A 21707-nucleotide genomic window follows, 5' to 3' on the forward strand; every position below is an offset into this window, starting at 1 on the left:
CAGTCTAAAGAATGCACCGCGAGGAAAGTGAGTAGAACACGTGACACTGACCCTGAATTAGAAGCTCGCCAATTTCCTCTTTGTATATTGCAATGCACCACACTCCATAACCATCAACTCACCAGCTATGCTGTTCCTGGGTTGTCCCTTGTACTCATGCCTGGATCTCCTCAAACCCAATCTCAGAAGGAGTGTGCAGGGCAAACAGCTGAGACAACTTGAGGGCTCCTCAAACAAAGAGGCTCCATGTTTCACTCCTGGACAAGCAGTCCTGGTGAGGGACTACAGAGGTGATAAAAGTGGGCACTTGGAAAAGTTAAGGACAGAACCGGATCATTCTCCTACACAGTGGAGATTGCATCTGATGTCATCTGGAGACGACACTTTAATCACTTGAGGAGAGCATAATCAGCTGCTAGAGCGAAAGGTGGCCAGATCTGTCAGAAGCTCTTTCTGCAGTCCCAGAGTCAACTCCTACAACCACCATGGAGGAGGCCCCCCCGAACCTGAGATTGTTTCACAGCCACAGGTCTTACCTGCCTTGTCAGGAAATACGTTATCCCAGAAGAGTAAGAAATCCTGCACAGCGATTAAATTTTTGGCCTGAATGTTGAAGCTTAATTTCAATTCTCATTGAACTCTACACGAATATACATGAATATAGGCAAATGAAACAACATTACTCTAGGGCCAAGGTACAAAACAGAGTACCAACGGTAACACACAGCACATACGTGCTACACATACAAGACAGCAAGCACACAAGATATCGGTAAAATACAGTCACACAAAAAAAAATATAGTCCACGACCCTGAGACCATGAATGTTGCCACAGTCTGCAGTTGAACATTTTTCAGATTGACTTCTGCCAAACAAATACTGGGGGGCAGTACCGACTTCAGACCAAGCACCACATTGACTCCAGTGGAGCACACCAACTCCGACGCCTCTCTCCCGGCTGGCTGCAAACAGGTGATCCCGCGACTCAAGGCCACGCAGCTGCCCCCACCGTCCACCAATAAATCAATGAACCAGACTTGCAGCATTCCACATTGAAAGTGTCCAACAGAGTCCTGCGATGACAGGAAAAGCTACGAAGCCGTTTGCTCGCTGTCAGACTGCACCCCGCCTTCGCGCACTGGCTCCTCAGTCGCAGGGAGCAGCACGATCAGCACCAAGTCCAGCTCTGTAGCTTTCTCCGTAACCAGCAACTCGCTGATGGGATGGACCTGCAGTACTTTAAGTTCTTAATGTGCGGTAGGGTCTGGCATCATACAAACGTTTGTAAAATATATGCTTATAAAAGACAATAACACCTGTGGTTGACCCCGTAGAAGCCGCTACCATCGAACGCACCTCTGTCTTATTGGAAAAGGACTGAGTGGGACAATTTAAAATTGACCATATAGTAGCTGTATTATATAGTATATTGTGCATATAGTTGAGCTGCATTCTACATAGAGTTGGAGTTTATAGCTAAGCAGGAAGGAATGTTGTGTATGTAATATTTCAGTAATATTTGAGTAATCTTGTAAATATACTGTATGATTAAGCATTCATTGTTTGTTTATATAACGCACTGTGGGATATACAGTACGTAAAAGTACATGAATGGCATACATCATGACACTACCACATGCCGCACTACGACTAAAAACTAGATGTACACGTTATCCCCAGCTCTGGGCTTTTCTTTTGATTAGTTTTATGACTTGGAGTTACAAAACATAGCACTTTGCAAATACACAGTCCTCAAAGACGTGGATGGCTGTCCCTTCCTGATCACAGCCATCTCAGGGGCAGCATGCGTTGTGACCGAAACTCCGACCGTGCAGGAACGATGTGACGGAGGGCCCCGGTTGCAGCCAGCCAAGCAGGATCTTGCTGCTGGTGAACTTCGGCAATGAAGCTTTCTGCCAAATGGTTCTGACAGTCTGCGTGTGGGTTCATGTTGTCCTCCCGCAGGAAGCTCCATGCTGACCACTGCCTGACAGACTTGGATCAAAGGTGTGCCGTAATGAGGCCAGGACATTCTTTGCGACGCTGAGGAGAAGTAAAATCTCAGCACAGTGAAACTTAGTGTCTGTGTACACTGTTTCTATGCACAGCTTTATGTGCTGTTTTTGCTTTAATGTTAGAGAATATATTCTACTGGCAGTATATGTGGAAATTCCCCTAATGACTTACAACATATTATTGACTACAGCAGGAAGGAATCAGGGGCCCATAATCTGGTCCTCATAAGGGGATCAGAGGTGGAGAGGATCAGTAACTTTAAATTCCTTGGCATTAACATTTCAGAGGATCTGTCCTCAGACCAGCACATAGGTGCTTTTACAAAGAAAGCACAGCAGCACCTCTACTTTCTTAGAAACTTGCACAGATTCGTCATGTCACCTAAAGCTTCGACAAACTTCTACAGTTGCACAGTGGAGAGTATCCTCACCGGATGCATCATAGCTTGGTAATGGAAACAGTTACGCCCGAAAACTTAAAAGCCGACAAAAAAGTGGTGGATGCAGACCAGCCCACGCCAGGAAAAGCCCTCCCCACCATTCAGCACGTCTACGAGGAGCACTGCTATGAGAAAGCAGCATCCGTCATCAAGGAGCCCCACCACCCAGGCCATGGTCCCTTCTCGCTGCTAACATCAGGAAGGAGATTCTGAGCCTTAGGTCACACATCACCAGGTTCAGGAACAGTTGTTACCCTTCACCTTCAACCATCAGTCTCCTGAACCTCTGTGGATAACTTCACTCACCTCAACACTGAACTGATTCCACAACCTATGGTCTCACTTTCAAGTACTCTAGATTCATGTTCCCAGTATTACTTACTTACTAAAAAATATTATTTGTTTATATTTGCACAGTTTGTCCTTTGCATGTTGGTTGTTTATTAGTCTTTGTGTGTAGCTTTTCATGTTATTTCTTTGTTGTACTGTGAATGCTCTCAAGAAAGTGATTCGCGGGTGACATAAACGTATTTTGATAATATATTTATTTTTAATTTTGGTATTTATGTCAGTTCATCTTAACTATTCCCCTCTGCAGTGCTGAATTTGTCAGAATCCCTCAGTTCAGCTCATTTGCATCTTAACTCAGATTTTGTGTAAAATATGGCAATATGTAGAAGCGCATGGAAATTAGAGTGTAGTTTTTTTAGATGCTCAAAGACTCGACAGACAGGGAGAGCAGCACTGAAATGAAGCAGGAGTCTATGAATTTGTATCATTTTCCTTGTGGATGGGCCTCGGACAGGAGTGACAACAGCATTACACTGAAAGAGAAGACGAAGAGTAACTAACAGTATCCTCCTCCATCTAAACATCAAAGCCACTCTTGAGAAGACGGTACTTTATGTTTAAAACTGCTCAGTTAATTCAATAGAGTTCTCCCAAGTATCATCCCAAAGGCATAACGTCAGCTGAAACTTCATTTCTCTGTCAGCTCCAACTGATCATGACATGTTCTTCCATTCTATTTTATCCCACAAGAATTTCAAAAGTGATTTAAGGAAATTGGAGACAATGATGGTTTTGCTTTCATTTTGGTAGAAGTTGGTTAGATCCAAGAAGTAGCAGGTAGCAGGTTACAAGAGGGGCAAACTGGCTTAATATTGGACAAGGTTCCACGAGTGGCTTGCTCTGGCTTTAAAAATCACATGTGAAAGAAGTCACTTGAAAATCTTTTGGTGGAGATGAGTTTTTCTGGACTGTTAGGTCGCTGTCTCCAATGAGCACAGAATGCAAAGATGTTATACATGTGCTAGCAAAGAGAATGGTAGCAACATCACTTATTTTCTACATCAATGCTTGTCTTCGTTGTACCTTATTTACAATAGAATGATTAAAACAGATCTTGACAATGAACATGCGCTTGGTGCCAGCTAAAATTCACAAAAATCGCTAAAGTTAAAGTTGAATGGTACCAGCAAACTGAGCAGCAAAACTAGAATTAGATTGTATCTGGGTAAAGAGACACACCCTCCGATAGTCCCCTTCATAATTCCTCTGACTTTCTAGATATGCAAGGATTGCAGGCAAAACTGGGCAACAGTTCAATATGTCAATTGTACTCAATAATGAACTAATAAACCCTCATACTGGGATGCTCGAGAGCTGACACAGATTTCTATGTCATGATGAATCACGAGTTCAAGAAGAAGACGGGAAATGTATTCAGTTGTTTTGTACTATTCCATGACACATATACTAATCACTCACTTCATTGCATCCTTGGCTTTTTAAGAAGCAGCTTGCAAGAATCCAATACAATTACAAATGGTTTAATTTGGTGAAAATTATTTGTAAATCAATGTAATGATTACTTTTATAATTATTATTATGATGTGATAGTGTGATATTTATTGCCTTTTGAACAGTAGACCATTCCAAATAATCTCAGGTGGTCAATACTACATATAAATGCAAAAAAAAACAAAATTCTTAGTTGGAGAGTTTTTCTTAGATCTAAAAAACCTTCAAAACATTTCAGGATACTTAAATGATTAAGCATGGAGAAGAAGAATAAAGCAAACTTGTTTTAGTAACAAGCATTATATGTTAAATGCATATGCACAAAAATTAAATCCAACCAAAATTCAACTCAGTTCCTTAATTCTACAGTGAGGAGACTGAGTTGTTTGCATTGGTTAGAAACGTAGAAAACCTACAGCACAATACAGGCCCTTTGGCCCACTAGGTTGTGCCGAACATGTCCCTACCTGAGAAATTACTAGAGTTAGCCATAGCCCTCTATTTTTCTAAGCTCCAGGTACCTATCCAAAAGTCTCTTAAAAGACCCTATCGTACCCGCCTCCACCACCGTTGCCGGCAGCCCATTCCATGCACTCACCACTCTCTGCATAAAACTTACTCCTGACATCTCCTCTATACCTACTCCCAAGCACCTTAAACTTGTGTCCTCTTCCGGAAGCCATTGCGGCTCTGGGAAAAAGCCTCTGACTGTCCACAGTTTGCAGCTGGTCTTCTTCAGAATCGCTAACTCCAATCTCGAGAGCTTCAATCTGTCAGATTAATTAATCCATTGCTGCTACAAGAATACTTCAAGAAAATGCAGTGCAAGTCTTCTTATTAATAAAACAATATTTCTTTTTCTATTTGTGGGGCCACATAAATCAATTAAACTTACATCTATAGACCAAGAGGCGAGTCCTTACATTCTACCCAACCAACTTCTAACTTTAAACCTTATTTGAATAACTCATTATAACTACTGGGACAAGGCACACAGTTGTCTGAAATAAATGCAAAAAAACCCTTTTTGACAGCAGTATCAGGAAAGACGCTCATCACGATCATTTATTGAAATCCATGGTAGATTTAAATCATGATTTCATTGTAGAGTCAATTTAAGAGGAAATAGAGAATGACCAACCTTCACTACAGAGAGCCACATGTCCTTGTGAGCTGAAAATCCATGCAGCATCAAAATGGAAGGTTTACTGCCAGGTTTTCCACGGGTTGAGTAGCAGAATCGATAGTTCCCATTATCAGCATTTTTAATTTGCATACCTAATGTTGTCCGCCAGTACCTATACAAAAAAACAGTAGTTTATCCATGTCTATCAAACACAATCGATTTTTTTGGTTATTTCTTGCAATCGCTTTCAACGTAGTTTCACTATGCATAACTAAAGCGGTCAAGTGTATCTTGCTTTAAATTATCAATATGTCTTTATGATGAGAATTCAAGCAAGGTACTACAGAAAAAGCAGCTTTGATTTCGAGGGCCAATGAGAATTGAAGGGCAAATCCATGGGGACATTTGGATAAACCCAGCTAAATTAAATATTGTCATTGTTCATTAATATTTCTTCATCCCCAAATACTATGAATCAAGCACAACTCAGCTGAGTCACTGTGTCACTTTAAAACTGGACTCAATGATTGTTGAACTTTCTGCTAATGGGAATGGCATTCCTCCATTTGCACTGTCTAAGCCAGTCGTGATCTTCTACAATTTATCGACTTTCTTTCTGTTCATGTACACTTTTAGAACTTACCATTTAGACTCTAATGGAGCAGATTGCCTGCAATCTCAGTGCTAGATCTTAGCTATAGAAAGCTGACTAAACTTCCAGCAAGACAAATAGCAGCTTACTCATGGACCACCATGATGATCTTCTGACAGCTCATATTAGAATCAGAATTGATATCACTGGCACATATTGTGAATTTTGTTAACTTTACAGCAACAGTACAATGAAATACATATTAAATAAATATAGAGAAAAAACAGAGTTACATTAAATATATATCTGTGTCAATTAAATAGTTGAGTTAAAATAAGTGGTGCAAAATAACAGAAATAAAAAAAGTGGTGAGGTAGTGTTCATGGGTTCAATGTCCATTCAGAAATCAGATGGCAGAGGGGAAGAGGCTATCCCTGAATCGCTGAGTGTGTGCCGTCAGGCCTCTGTACCTCCTTCCCGACAGTAACAATGTGAAGAGGGCATGTCCTGGGTGGTGGGGGTCCTTAATTATGGATGCCACCTTCCCAAGTTGTCATTCCTTGAAGATGTATTGGATACTATAGTGGCTTACACCCATGATAGAGATGACTAATTTTACCATAGAGCCATAGAACACTACAGCACAGTAAACAGGCCATTCGGCCCTCCTAATCTGTGCCAAAACTTTATTCCACTAGCCCACTAACCTGCACCCAGTCCATAACCCTCCAGACCTCTCCCATCCATGTATCTATTCAACTTGTTCTTAAAACTTAAGAGTGACCCCGCATTTACGTCAGATGGCAGCTCGTTCCAGACTCCCACCACTCTCTGAGTGAAGTTCCCCCCAAATCTTTCCCCTTTCACCCTAAAGCCATGTCCTCTCATGTTTATCTCTCCTAATCTAAGTGGAAAGAGCCTACTCACATTTACTCTGTCTATACTCCTCATTATTTTGTAAACCTCTATCAAATCTCCCCTCATTCTTCTACGCTCCAAGGAATAAAGTCCTAACCTGTTCAATCTTTCCCTGTAACTCAACTCCTGAAGACCCGGCAACATCCTAGTAAATCTTCTCTACACACTTTCAATCTTACTGATATCCTTCCTATAGTTAGGTGACCAGAACTGCACACAATATTCCAAATTTGACCTCACCAATGTCTTATACAACCTCGCCGTAACATCCCAACTCCTATACTCAATACTTTATACTTTGATTTCTGCAACTTATTTTGCAGTAGCCCCACGCATCCCCCTCCCCCCCCGCCCCCAAAACCAGACAGTGATGCAGCCGGTCAGAATGCTCTCCAAGGTACATTCATGGAAGTTTGAGTGTCTTAGTTGACAAACCAAATCTCCTCAAACTCCTAATGAAATATGGCCGCTGTCTTGCCTTCTTTATAGCTGCATCAATATGTTGTATCCAGGTTAGGTCCTCAGAGATCTTGACACCCAGGAACTTGCTCACTCTCTCCACCTCTGATCCCTCTATGAGGACTGGTTTGTGTTCCCTCGTCTTACCCTTCCTGAAGTCCACAATCAGCTCTTTGGTCTTATTGATGTTGAGAGCAAGGTTGTTGCTGTGACACTACTCAACTAACAGGTATATCTCTTTCCTGCACGCCCTTTCATCACCATCTGAAATTCTGTCAATAATGGTTGTATCACGAAATAGCAAATTTATAGATGCTTTTTGAGCTATGCTGAGCAGCACAGTCATGGAGCTAGAGAGAGTAGAGCAGTGGGCTAAGCACACGTCCCTGTAGAGTGCCAGTGTTGACTGACAGCGAGGTGGAGATGTCATCTCTGATCCATGCAGATTGTAATCTTCCAGTGAGGAAGTTGAGGAGCCACTTGCAGAGGGAGGTACAGAGGCCCAGATTCTGTAGCTTTTTGATCAGGACTGTAGAAATGATGGTGTTAAATGCTGAGCTGTAGACAATAAACAGCATCCTAACATACGTACTTGCATTGTCCAGGTGATCCAAGGCCACGTGGAGAGCCACTGGGATTGTGTCTGCTGTAGACCTATTGTGGCGATAGGCAAATTGCAGTGGGTTCAGGCCCTTGCTGAGGCAGGAGTCGATTCTAGCCATGACCAACCTCTCAAAGCATTTCATCATGGTAGATGTGAAACCTACTGGATGATAGTGGTTCAGCCTGCTCACCCTACTCTTCTTAGCACTGGTGTAATTTTTGCCCTTTTGAAGCAGGTGGGAACTTCCAACTGCAGCAGTGAGGGACTGAAAATGTCTTTGAAAACTCCTGCCAGTTGGTTGGCACAAGTCTTCAGAGCCTTACCAGATACTCCATCGGGTCCTGCTGCCTTGCGAGGGTTCACTCTCTTGAAAAACAGCCTGACGTCAGCCTCCGAGACAGAGATCACAGGGTCACTGGATGCAGCAGGGATACTCATAGCTGTTGTTTTATTCTCCCTTTCAAAGCAACCATAAAAGGCGTTGAGCTCATCTGGTAGTGAAGCATCGCTGCCATTCAGAATGCTTGGGTTTGCTGTGTAGGAAGTAAAGTCCTGCAAACCTTGCCAGAGTTGACGTGTATCCGATGATGCTGCCAACCTCCCCCAGAATTCTTTCTTGGCTCTTGAAATAGCCCTCCACAAGCCATACCTGGTTTTCTTGTACGAACCTGGATCGCCAGACTTAAATGCCACAGATCTAGCCCCGAGCAACCTCCCGGTTCATCCACGGATCTTGGTTTGGGAATGTACAGTAAGTTTCATAGGCATGCACTCATTCACATCCCATCACCCTTCCATAATTTCCAAATAACATCAGAGTCAAAAAAAAATTAATGATTAAGTTCATTAATTTAATTCACATGAAACCATTGTCAATTGAAGGATTTTTATTAAGTAAAATAAAGTTTAAATAAAAATCATAGATCACTTACATAACTAACGACGATTATTTATTTGAAGAGGGCCAGCTACAAATGGCGTAAAACTGAAGAGGTACTCAGTGGGAAGTCAAGGGAGGTCAGACTCATCTGTACTTAACCTTCTGTTCATTCTGTGGTCCCACGTTGCAGGGCACGGGAAAATATACAAAATGCTGACACACAGACAGCTCTCTATTGACTCACTGGTGAGCTGTCTGTGTCATCTGCCCTGCTTTCAGTGTCTGTCCTGCTTTCTGCCATAATGTATCACTCATGAAGAAGGGTTTAAGGGGGACTAGAATTCTCCTCTGCCAAAGAGAAGTGGACGCCCTCCTCAGCTGGCCAGTACGATTAAATCACAGATTCTTACGCTGAGAGGCTCCACCCCAACCTCTCCCAAGGGAATCTGCAAATTTCAAGCTCTGTATTACTTCGACTACACACGGTCCCCATCCTCTGTAATGGTTTGAGGTGAGCATGCATTTACAGCAATGACATTCAGACAGTTGTTTGCTTACTCTGTATGAACCAAATGAATATGGAGACAAGAGTTTGCCAATGCTGGAAAAAAACGGCACTTACCAGTAATAGAATCGGATGAGCGCCGCAGGACACAGGAGGAAGGAGGCTACAAACGCCAGAATGGGTATGGCCAGTGTGCCTCCTGCTAAAATAAACATATTCACCAAATCCAAATCCATTGTCTCACTGTCCAGCCTGAAATGAAAAGAAAACATAAAAAGTGAAAAAAAAGCAAAACACAGAAAATCATTCTGCTTGGGGTGCTCGCATTGGAACAAATTCTGGTTTCAAGGTACCTCAAAATATCTCCTGGAATTATCTTAATGTATTTTCCAACCAAATGTACTGCACAACAAGCTCCCAAGTTCTGATACATTTATTGTGACCAAAGACAACTAATGCACAAATACAAAACTGAATATTTATCTGCAATTGTTTTTAAATTTTAAAAAATTACAGGCAAGGATATATAAATGGGGTTTCCTGTGGTACAGAAGAACCATCAACCAGGGGCCCTTAAAAACATTAGCTTTAGTGTAGTTGTCACAAGTACATCAAATATCCAAACATAAAGTGAAATGCGTCGTTTGCGTCCACGACCAACACATCACGAGGATGTGCTGGGGGCAGCCCACAAGTACCGTCATGCTCCTGGCGCCAACGCAGAATGCCCACAATTTCCTAAACCTAGTCCTAACTCGTTCTTCTTTGGAGTGTGGGAGGAAACCGGAGCACCTGGAGAAAACCAACACAGTAAAAGGGGAGAACGTACAAAGTCCTTACAGGCCGTGGTGGGAACTGAATCCCGATCAGTGTTCACCGCGCTGTACGGCACTGCGCTAAGTGCTACGCTATAGCGTCACCCTTACAGCACAGTGCCACGATCAGCCAGTGACCCCTTGAGTACAGTACAACCACCGACACAAGGAACGAAGATGTACGGAACAAGTTTTATATCACCTCCTACATAAATGACTTAGTATTTCGACATTTCTAGTAACCGCGTTCACACTCTATGTAAATGCTACCCTGGACACCAGTGATTCATTATAATTCTCTTGCTCCTCCATCCTGCATAGTCACGGCTAATAGTTGCCCCTCATCCCCCACCCTCAGTATACTTTAATAAAAGCCACTTGCTCCAGCTGTAGGCACCAGATTCCAGAGCATAGCAGCAGAAAGGGCAGGAATTCATGCCAGGATCCCAGGGTGGCAGCGCTGTCAGTCGTCCATTTCTCTTCATGAAACATCGTGACACCCTGAGTCAGTTAGTGCTCTTGTTCCCAGGAACGCACTCAGGGTGGTAAGCAAAGTAAGTACCAGTATAAATGGCTAACGGGCTTTAGAAAAGGTGCTCTCTTTGACAACTAGCCTAAATAATTCACCACAGGCCTAGATGGGTGGCAGATCCTTTTGTCCTCTCCTTGCCCCTTCACACATTATACATCACCAGCTGGTGAAGAGGGAATGATGCACCTTTGCCAATGTCACTAACACAAAATTCCCAGAAATTAATATGGACCTTCTAAGTTTTAAAGAAGTCTGTGAATAACTCAAGATACTTCAAATATCTTGCAGCTCAAAGCATGTCACAGGTGTGTTGGAATGAGTACTGTAACCTCATTGCTTTTGCCACACTATATTCATTCACAATGAGGATGGTCATTAGTTCTCTGATCTCCCCTCTTCAAAGACTTAATTAAGTTCTTCATAAAAATGAAAAGCCCTTTTAACACGGCTTTAAAGTTTAGTTGTATATATTTGTCAAGAAACAAATAAGTTCTGAATTGGAGTTATTGCCATTTAAATGAGTTATTGTCATTTGGTCTTGAGGGTACAAATAATTGCTTCAATGTTAGCCAGATAGAACAGATACATAATAGGCTGTACTTACACAAGAGTGCTCACAGACAGCTTAGTAAAACGAAACAGACGCATAAAACAACATGAAAGAGGCCCGACATTCACAGCTCTCCTTGGTGTTCTGCGATCAATTGTTCCTCACTGAGGCATGAAGAGAGAAGTGCTGGGAAGATGGAAGACAGTTGGGGGAAGAAAAAGCACTAAACAGACCCTCCCATCACCTCATAGTGGATTGTCTTAAAAAACATTGTCCCAAGAAAAATCTAACTGTATGGAACTTACGTTGTGGTAACACCACATTTAGCAGCACTAAGCACCAGCTTCTAGAATCATCCACATTTGAAACAGCACAAGATTTATTGCATCATCAATCTCAAAGGCAGAACCATAGCAACGCTGGAAACTTGTGGCAGGACAGAAAGAATGGTTACTGTGAGCAACCTGCAGGATGGATGTGCTTTACTGCTCTCTGAGATAGATAGATAACCTATTGATCCCAAAGGAAATTACAGTATCACAGTAGCATTACAAGTGCTCAGATATACAAATATTAGAAGAGAAGTAGGAAATAAGTTTCCTCAAACAGTCTAACAGGAGGGGGTCATCACTTCCCTGGTTGATTCAATATAGAGTTTAATGGCCGAGCGTAAGAATGACTTCATATAGCAGTTTTTGGAGCAGTATAGTTGTCTTAGTCTATTACTAAAAATGCTCCTCTGTTCAGCCAAGGTGGCGTGCAGAGGGTGAGAAACATTGTCCAGAATTGCCAGGATTTTCCGGAGGGTCCTTTGTTCTAACACAGCCTCTAGTATGTCCAGTTTGATTCCTATAACAGAGCCAGCCTTTCTAATCAGTTTATTGAGCCTGTTGGCATCACCCGTGTTGATGCCGTTGCCCCAGCACACCACCGCACAGAAGATTGTATTAGCAACAACAGCCTGGTAGAACATGTGAAGCAGAGGCCTGCATACTCTAAAGGGCTCCAGCCTCCTCAGGAAGTAGAGGCGACTCGAGCCTTTCTTGTACACAGCCTCCGTGTTGGTGCTCCACTCAAGTCTGTAATCCATGTGCACCCCCAGGTACTTGTAGGTCCTCACCATCAATAGTAATGGAGCAGTGCAGGCTTGGTCTTCCTAAAGTCTATCACCATCTCCTTTATCTTACTCATGTTGAGCTGCAGATGATTCAGCTTGTATCACTTGACGAACTCTTCCAACAGGGTCTTGTATTCATCCTCCTGTCCTTCATTTACACACCCAACTATTGCTGAGTCATCAGAGAATTTCTGCAGATGAAATAACTTTGTTAATTTGGCCATCAGTTAATTGGGGCAGCCACTTATTTGGGATAACTCTTGAAGAACAAAAAACAAATCGAGAAAAGAGTCAGGATTCCCTTTGTTTACTTGGGTCACTGTTGCTTAATTGGGACTGGAGACTTGCCGACAGCTTCTAACTAGCATCAGTTTAGTGAACTTGTGTGGTCATTAGATATTACACCTTGCCTACAATGAACAATTTTAAACAGTGTCAGGTGCATGTGTTGTGTTCAAAAAAACAGTGATTTTTGTCACCGATAGTTGGCAAGAAATAAATATTAAGACAGTTTAGAACTGATTTGCTCACTGCAGTTTCAAAGGATTCAGGCTTGGAATTGCTAGAAATGGCCAAGAAGGAAAATGAAAGGATTTCACAACTTCAACAAGTTAGGAACTACAAAGAATTTGAAGATATCAAAATGCTACATTCAACATCTTGAATGTTACGATGAAAAAGATTTGGAGGATGCAATCATCAAAAACATTATATGAAGCCAGTCCATCATCTGCACTAGGTGTCTGTGCTGATTTTGTTCATTTACAGTCAAAAGAATATAATAGAGTACACTGGATGAATTTCTCCATCAATAGATATTAGGAACTAATATACAATTTTATCCTACTGTAGTCGCATTGGTAGTATTCTTTTTGGTTCTTTATTTCATTTAAGTACATAAGTTGTTACTCAGTTAAATGGAAGTTTGTCTTTTTTATTTCCATGAAACTTCCACTAATTGGGCAGCCGCTTATTTGGGCCAAAAGATACTGGTTCTGATGAACTGGAATTCACCATATTTAGGGCTATAAACAAATATGAGATGTATTCTCTAAAATTTAGAAGGTTAAGGTGTGATTTGATTGACAAATAATTATTCATTTCCATTTATTATTGTTGAATATATGATTAAAACTTTAGACGAGGTCTTTAATGAAACTAGTAAACATATTCACATGCAGATTGGCACCAATTTAGAATTCACCCCTGTAAAGATCAGGTGATACTGGGACAATTATTGATTTAGAATCAGGGATTGGTTAGCAAATGTCTATCAAGAGTATCACAGAATAGTGAAAAGGGCACCTAAATGGAGAAGGTCACAGATCAGCCACAGCGTGAAGGAATAGCAAAACAGATTTGATAGCTAAACTGCCTGCTCTTGCTCCTGAGTTCAGGTTACCCTCTATAAGGGAACTTGTTTGGTAAAGGGCAAACTGTTGTTTTATAAGTAGATATTCTTAAACTGATCAGAAAAATAAAACTATACAACCAGACAAGTTCTGTGGTTTAAGAGCTGCTCAAAAGATGTTGGGAGATTAGTGTCACTACACCAGACTGTTGACTTCTCAAGAATCACATACCCTTAATCTATTGTCATGATTTCACATGTGCTTCATATATTTGGATAACGAACATTTTCCTTTAACAGGAATATGGCCGCTGCATTTTGGGATACAGGAAAAAGCAATAAAACTTACAACAATGCAAACTGGCATGTTGAATAAACAATCTTATGTTTTCCACATCTGCCTTTGAAGAACTGAGAATCCCTTGCCAATCTTTATCCTAGGAGCTTAAATGAATTGAACAGGATCCACAAAATGATTTACAGAACATTTTAACAAATGCAGATTATTTCCTAACGTCACCAGCTTCCTTCATCTATTTTTCCCCTTCCTCTCGAGATGCTGAGAATGTTTCCAAACAATCGGTGCATTTCTCACCCAATTATCCATTTGCGCACTGAGCTTGGAAGGCAGATGTTGGCATCTATTTCACCATGGTACATTTGAATATACTCTTTGAGTCTACATTCTTCCCTTCTTGCTGAGGCACGACATTGTCCACAAGAAGGACTCAACCTTCCTTGACAACTTCTTGACCAAGAGCTCTGAAGTGAACATGTCTTTATTTCACAAACTCAAAACCCATTTGTTTTGAATGAAATGAACAATAAGTGCTGATATTTACAGCAATGCTTACATCCAGTGAATGAATACACTTTTCAAATGATACACACAAACTGCTGGAGGAACTCAGCAGGCCAGGCAGCGTTAATGGATGTTTCGGCCTACACACACTAAAGTGGCCTGGAAGAAATACAGTCAACAAAGCTTGCAGTAATTGTTTTTGTTATCTGCTTTACTGCAACTTAGTACAAAGTTTTATTTCTTTTATTCATTCACAAGATCAAAAGTTAAAAGTAAATTTATTATCAAAGCCCATATATATAACCATATACAACCCTGAGATTCATTTTCTTGTAGGAAGACTCAATACATCTATAACAGAATAAAAACCATAATAGAATCAATGAAAGACTGCACCAACATGGGCATCCAACCAATGTGCAAAAGACAACAAATCGTGCAAATACAAAAAGAAAGAAATAATAATATTAAATCAATATGCAATAAATATCAAGAACATAAGATGAAGAGTTCTTGAGAGTAAATCCATAGGTTGTGGGAACGTTTCAATGATGGAGCAAGTGAAACTATCCCCTTTGGTTCAAGAGCCTGATAGTTGACGGGAAATGGTAAGATGCAAACATTGCTGAAAATGTCAGCACTAACTGTCCATTTCTAAGTACCTTTCAGTTCTCAGGGGGTTAAAAATCAACCACATTGGTGGAATCAGGGCCACATTCAGTCAAACTAGGAAAGGATGGGATTTTTCCATTCCTCAATGTCATGAGTTCTTAAAAGAGTTTTTAATTTTCTCAGTTTATTTCATTACCTAAATATAAATCTGAGTGTTTATCTGGATATGCAGGGCCTCAAACTGAAGTGTTGACCATTGCTTTATCTCCAGGGATGTTTCTCAACTCATTCGGTTTTTCCAGTGGTTAAGTTTTTGACCTTGATTCCAGTATCTAGCAGACTCTTGGTCTGTCTATTTTATCAGCCTCTGTATACCAAACTGCAAACACTACACTGCCAAGTCTTGTGTCATGTGCAGATTTAGAAATTTTGGTTTGCACTCCCAAGTCCAGGTCATTAACACAAATCCAAAAGAGCAAACATTGCAATACTGCCACTCACTTTACTCTGGAGTGAGAAACTAGCATTTCTTTTTTTTAAAACAAAAGTTTATTGGAATGATTACAATTTCACAGTAACAGAACACTATAACAGAATTTTATAATACCCACTATTTAAAGTTTCAAATTATAATCTGGTTATTATTGTCCACAACACACTCAATCCCAGATGTGCCTGTCACTCCTAGAAAAAAAACTAACATTCACAACAACTATCTGACCGATAGTCATTTCGCCAACTTAGCATCCATGTCATCAATGTTTCTATTATGTCATGAGGTTTAAATTTGCTAATAAGCTATAATGCAGCAGCTTATTAAAGACGATGTCCAGCACACTGACTGCATTAACCTTATTAAATCTATCCATTGTCTTCAAAAACAATTCTATCAAATTGTTTCAAAATGAATCCATGTCAGTTGCCTTAATGAATCTATTTCTCTCCTTACTTACTTATTACACGTTATGCCTTTGGTGTTCAGGGCAGCAATGAAGGTTCTCCATCTCTGGTGGTGTTCAAGACTTCCTTCATCATGTCAATATCTTCCACTCGGTTTTCACTACTGTCAGTCGTGCAGGTGGAGACTCAGGAATACCATCACACTCAGATGAAGAAGGATTCTTCATTGCTGATTTTGTAACAATTTCTTTGACCAGTCAGGGTGGTTAGCCCTGAGATGAACCCCTGAACCTGGAGGACCAGTAGACCACTCTTAGTCTGACCTCTACCCTTTGACCTGCTTGGCATGGGTGATTCTACCAACAGCCAAAGCATAAAAACCTGATTCCAGCCAACATAGCTCTCTGGGTCATAGAGACATGCAAGCCTCCAAGCCCAACAACAAGGTTGGAGATAGTTCTCTCCAGTTGACTACTTCTTCTTATACTGGTCTATGTTTCTAAAAGCTCTCCCACTGGCAAGGTTAAAGATACAAACCAATAGAATCTGAGCTTATCTTTGCTTCCATGTTGAATGAAGAAGTAATGTTCACACTCTTGCATCCAAAATACACCAGGAGAACATACTCAGGCTCTCTAAAATACTTCCACCAAAATCCAAGCAAGTATCCCATCTGGTCCAAATGACTTACTTTATGACCAACTAAGTTTTCTAATATTTTTATTCAATTGTTAAAATATCTGCGACCCCAACTGCCTCCTCCATTATTGCTCCGAAATCACCTCTTCCCTTGAAGACAGATGAAAATGGCTTGGTACGGCAACTGCTTTGCACGTGACGAGAAACTGCAGAGAGATGTGGACACAGCTCAGCACATCACGGACATCAGCCTCCCCTCTGTGGACTCTGTCTATACTTACTGCTGCCTCAGTAAAGCAGCCAGCGTAATCACCCATCTCATTCCACCCCAGGCCCCACCCATTCACTCTTCTCCCCTCTCCCACCGGGTAGAAAATACAAAGCCTGAAGCCACACACCACCAGGTTCAAGGACATTTTCTCTCCCATTGTTATAAGACTCTTCAACAGACCTTTTTTACGGTAATATGGACTCTTGACCTCACAATCGACCTCATTATGATCTTGAACTTTCACCTTACTGTATTGCTCCACTTTCCCTGTAGTCTTTATTCTGCATTGTTAGTGTTTCAACCTATTCTACCTCAACAAACTGTGTAATGATGTGATCTGTATGAACAGCATGTAAAGGCAAGCTTTTCACTGTACCTTCACATTTAGTTTATTGTCACTCGACCAGTACACACGTGTACCGTCAAACGAAACAATGTTCCTCTGGACCAAGGTGCACAATATAGTACATATAACTCACACGCATAACGCAATAAGTAATATTACCATAAATCAATTAACAACTAATAAGGTTCATATATAATAATAATGTAGATCGCATCCTGAAGTTTTCCGGGTAGCGGACGACTTCCTCCCACGCCGTTCTGACGTAGTTGGAATTCACCTACGAGGCAAGTTACAACAGTGGTTTGCCATCGCCTTCGGCCAGGTGAGTTTTTTTTCAAAGAGATCACCAGCTTGTAACCCCACACAGATGGAAAGCACGCCGGGGGGGAGCTGGCTGGGTTTGAACTTTGGAACCTCCGCCCCGCAGTCCAGCGCTGATGCCACTATGCCACTACGCCACCACGCCACCAACCGGCTTATATATAACACCAGTTAATAAGCAAACAGTATAACACTAGTGGCGCTTCATACGTAATGAGACACTGGTGGTGATAAGGAATTCAGTAGTCTTATGGCCTAGCGGAAGAAGCTGCTTCCCATCCTAACAGTCCTTGTCCTAATGCTACTGTACCTCCTGCCTGATGGTAAGAGATCAAAGTGCGTATTGGACAGATGGGAGGGATCGTTGACAATGCTAAGGGACCTGGGTACACAGCACTCCTGATAATTATCTCTAATGAGTGGAAGGCAGAGACCCCGATGATCTTTTCACCAGTCCTCACAGCTCTTTGTAGGGATTTGTGGTCAGATGCCTTGAGATTCCTGTACCAGTCGGAAATGGAGAGGCAGCTAGTCAGGACATTTTCGATGGTGCTCCTGTAAGAATTGGTTAAAATGGGGGAGGGGGTGTGGAGCCTCAATCTCCTCAGAAAGTGGAGACGCTGCTGTGCTTCCTTGATCAAAGAGGTGGTGTTGAGGGAACAGGCGAGATTGTCCATTATGTGTACTCCCGGAAAATTGGGGCTCTTATCTCTCTCTGCAGAGGAGCTGTGTGTGTGCAGAGAGGAGTGGTCAGCCCGCACCTTCCTAAAGTCCACAATCGTCTCTTTGGTCTCACGCACGTTGCGATTCAACGTTGTTGTGCTCGCGCCATTCCACCAGCCGCTCTCCCCTTCTCGCTGTATGTTGTCGTCTTGTGATTGCTGAGGAGGCCAGCCGCTGTTGTTCTGTTAGTGAACTAGAGCAGGGGTCTGCAACCTTTTTTGCACCGCAGAACGGTTTAATATTAACAATATTCTTGCGGACCGGCCGACCGGGGGGAAGGGGGATGTTCAAGTAGGGTTAAACTCACCTCAACATGTCTTTTACAGTTAAGGTTGCCAACTTTCTCACTCCCAAATAAGGGACAAAAATACCAGTCAAATCCCGGGAAAGACTACCATGACCATGAAGCCTTGCGTGGGCACCTGTGTGCGCATGCATGACGTGCACGTGATGTGCGCATGCACGTACGTGCTGATTCTTTCCCACCACAAATCTGTTTTGCCTTCATCTTCCCGACTATACTGTACATACATTATTTCTACTTTATATAGGCTGTGTATTTATCATATCATTCTTGCTTTTACTATATGTTAGCGTTACTTATTTTTGGTTTTATGTGTTATTTGGTATGATTTGTTAGGTTATTTTTTGGGTCTGGGAATGCTCAAAAATTTTTCCCATATAAATTAATGGTACAGTAATTGCTTCTTTGCTTCACGCCATTTCGGCACGAAAGGTTTCATAGGAACACTCTACCTTAGCGGGGGAAATATGGGACAAACCAATTTAGCCAAATATACGAGATGTCCAGGTAAATACGGGACAGTTGGCAACCCTATGTTCAAGTTCAACAGTGCGTGACAGGGAATGAGGAAAGATGCAGCTGACTCATATCATTTCCTCGCGGCCCGGTAGCACATGTTTTGTGGCCTAGTACCGGTCCGCGGCCTGGTGGATAATTCGGTTTGAACTGGATCTAGCAAAGCAGTCACATGTCAGCAATGTGAACAGCTGGTGCTCAGCACAGTGCAACTGGAGATGTTTCTGCCAACACAGACCAAGTGTGGTTTTTCTCTCAGGAAGGCCAGGATCCAGTTAGAGAGAGAGGGTGTAGAGACCAAATGAGGACACGTGACAATAATATACCAATACAGTTAACACCTTAACAAAGTTGTGGAAGTTCCTATTTTGGTCTAAATGGGCACCATTCCTCTACTGCTATTTATATGCCTATGGAAGTCCTCCTGCAGGATTCCCTAGAGGTTAACTTACAGGTTGAGTTAATGGCAAGGAAGACAAATTTGAGAAGTCAATGTTCATGCCATCAGGTTGGAGGCTACCCAGATGGAATATAAGGCGTTGTTCCTCCAACCTGAGTGTGGCTTCATCTTTACAGTAGAGGAGGCCGTGGATAGACTTAACAGAATGCGAATGGGACGTGGAATTAGAATGTGTGGCCACTGGGAGATCCTGCTTTCTCTGGCAGAGAGAGCGTAGGTGTTCAGCAAAGTGGTCTCCCAGTCTGCGTCAGGTCTCGCCAATATATAGAAGGCCACATCGGGAGCACCGGACACAGTATATCACCCCAGCCGACTCACAGGTGAAGTGTCGCTTCACCTGGAAGGACTGTTTGGGGCCCTGAATGGTGGTAAGGGAGGAAGTGTAAGGGCATGTGTAGCACTTATTCCGCTTACAAGAGTAAGTGCCAGGAGGGAGATCGGTGGGGAGGGATGGGGGGGACGAATGGACAAGGGAGTGGCGTAGGGAGCGATCCCTGCGGAAAGCAGAGAGAGGGGGGTAGGGAAAGATGTGTTGAGTGGTGGGATCCCGTTGGAGGTGGCGGAAGTTACGGAGAATAATACATTGGACCCGGAGGCTGGTGGGGTGGTAGGTGAGGACAAAGGGAACCCTATTCCTAGTGGGGTGGCGGGAGGATGGAGTGAGAGCAGGTGTGCGTGAAATGGGGGAGATGCGTTTGAGAGCAGAGTTGATGGTGGAGGAAGGGAAGCCCCTTTCTTTAAAAAAGGAGGACATCTCCCTTGTCCTGCAATGTAAAGCCTCATCCTGAGAGCAGATGCGGTGGAGACGGAGGAATTGCGAGAAGGGGATAGCATTTTTGCAAGAGACAGGGTGAGAAGAGGAATAGTCCAGATAGCTGTGAGAGTCAGTAGGCTTATAGTAGACATCAGTAGATAAGCTGTCTCCAGAGGTAGAGATAGAAAGATCTAGAAAGGGTAGGGAGGTGTCGGAAATGGACCAGGTAAACTTGAGGGCAGAGTGAAAGTTGGAGGCAAAGTTAATGAAGTCAACGAGCTCAGCATGCGTGCAGGAAGCAGCGCCAATGCAGATGTCGATGTAGTGAAGGAAAAGTGGGGGACAGATACCAGAATAGGCACGGAACATAGATTGTTCCACAAAGCCAACAAAAAGGCAGGCATAGCTAACACCCATAGGGGTGCCCATAGCTACACCTTTAGTTTGGAGGAAGTGGGAGGAGCCAAAAGAGAAATTATTAAGCGTAAGGACTAATTCCGCTAGACGGAGCAGAGTGGTTGTAGTGGGGAACTGGTTAGGTCTGGAATCCAAAAAGAAGCGGAGAGCTTTAAGACCTTCCTGATGGGGGATGGAAGTATATAGGGACTGGACATCCATGGTGAAAATAAAGCGGTGGGGGCCAGGGAACCAGGGACCATCGAGAAGTTTCAGAGCATGAGAAGTGTCACAAACATAGGTAGGAAGGGATTGAACAAGGGGGGATAAAACCGTGTCGAGGTATGCAGAAATAAGGATAAAACCGAGGCTCTGCCAGAGAAAGCAGGATCTCCCAGTGGCCACACATTTTAATTCCACATCCCATTCCCATCCTGACATGTCTATCCACGGCCTCCTCTACTGTAAAGATGAAGCCACACTCAGGTTGGAGGAACAACACCTTATATTCCGTCTGGGTAGCCTCCAACTTGATGGCATGAACATTGACTTCTCAAACTTCCGCTAATGCCCCACCTCTCCCTCGTACCCCATCCGTTATTTATTTATATACACACATTCTTTCTCTCTCTCTCTCTCTCCTTTTTCTCCCTCTGTCTCTCTCACTATACGCCTTGCCCATCCTCTGGGTTTTCCCCCCTCCCCCTTTTCTTTCTCCCTGGGCCTCCTGTCCCATGATCCTCTCATATCCCTTTTGCCAATCTCCTGTCCAGCTCTTGGCTCCATCCCTCCCCCTCCTGTCTTCTCCTATCATTTTGGATCTCCCCCTCCCTGACAAAGTCCTGACGAAGGGTCTTGGCCTGAAACGTCCACTGTACCTCTTCCTAGAAATGCTGCCTGGCCTGCTGCGTTCACCAGCAACTTTGATGTGTGTTGCTTGAATTTCCAGCATCTG

The 21707-nt window shown here is 42.7% G+C and overlaps 1 protein-coding gene across 2 annotated transcripts in view; it reads right to left on the bottom strand.

The window, feature by feature from the left end:
- Positions 1–21707, bottom strand: part of LOC134356835 (monoacylglycerol lipase ABHD6-like) — an 83916-nt gene that overhangs the window by 36789 nt on the left and 25420 nt on the right. For both annotated transcript variants that reach the window (XM_063068013.1, XM_063068012.1), the window contains exons 2-3: positions 9461–9595; positions 5401–5557 (exon numbers count right to left, since the gene is read on the bottom strand). In XM_063068013.1, coding sequence (XP_062924083.1) covers positions 5401–5557; positions 9461–9579 — 276 coding nt within the window. In that variant the 5' untranslated portion in view covers positions 9580–9595. The remainder of the gene's footprint in view (positions 1–5400; positions 5558–9460; positions 9596–21707) is intronic.

This window comes from Mobula hypostoma, chromosome 15 (assembly GCF_963921235.1).
Source record: "Mobula hypostoma chromosome 15, sMobHyp1.1, whole genome shotgun sequence".
Classification (NCBI taxonomy): domain Eukaryota; kingdom Metazoa; phylum Chordata; class Chondrichthyes; order Myliobatiformes; family Myliobatidae; genus Mobula; species Mobula hypostoma.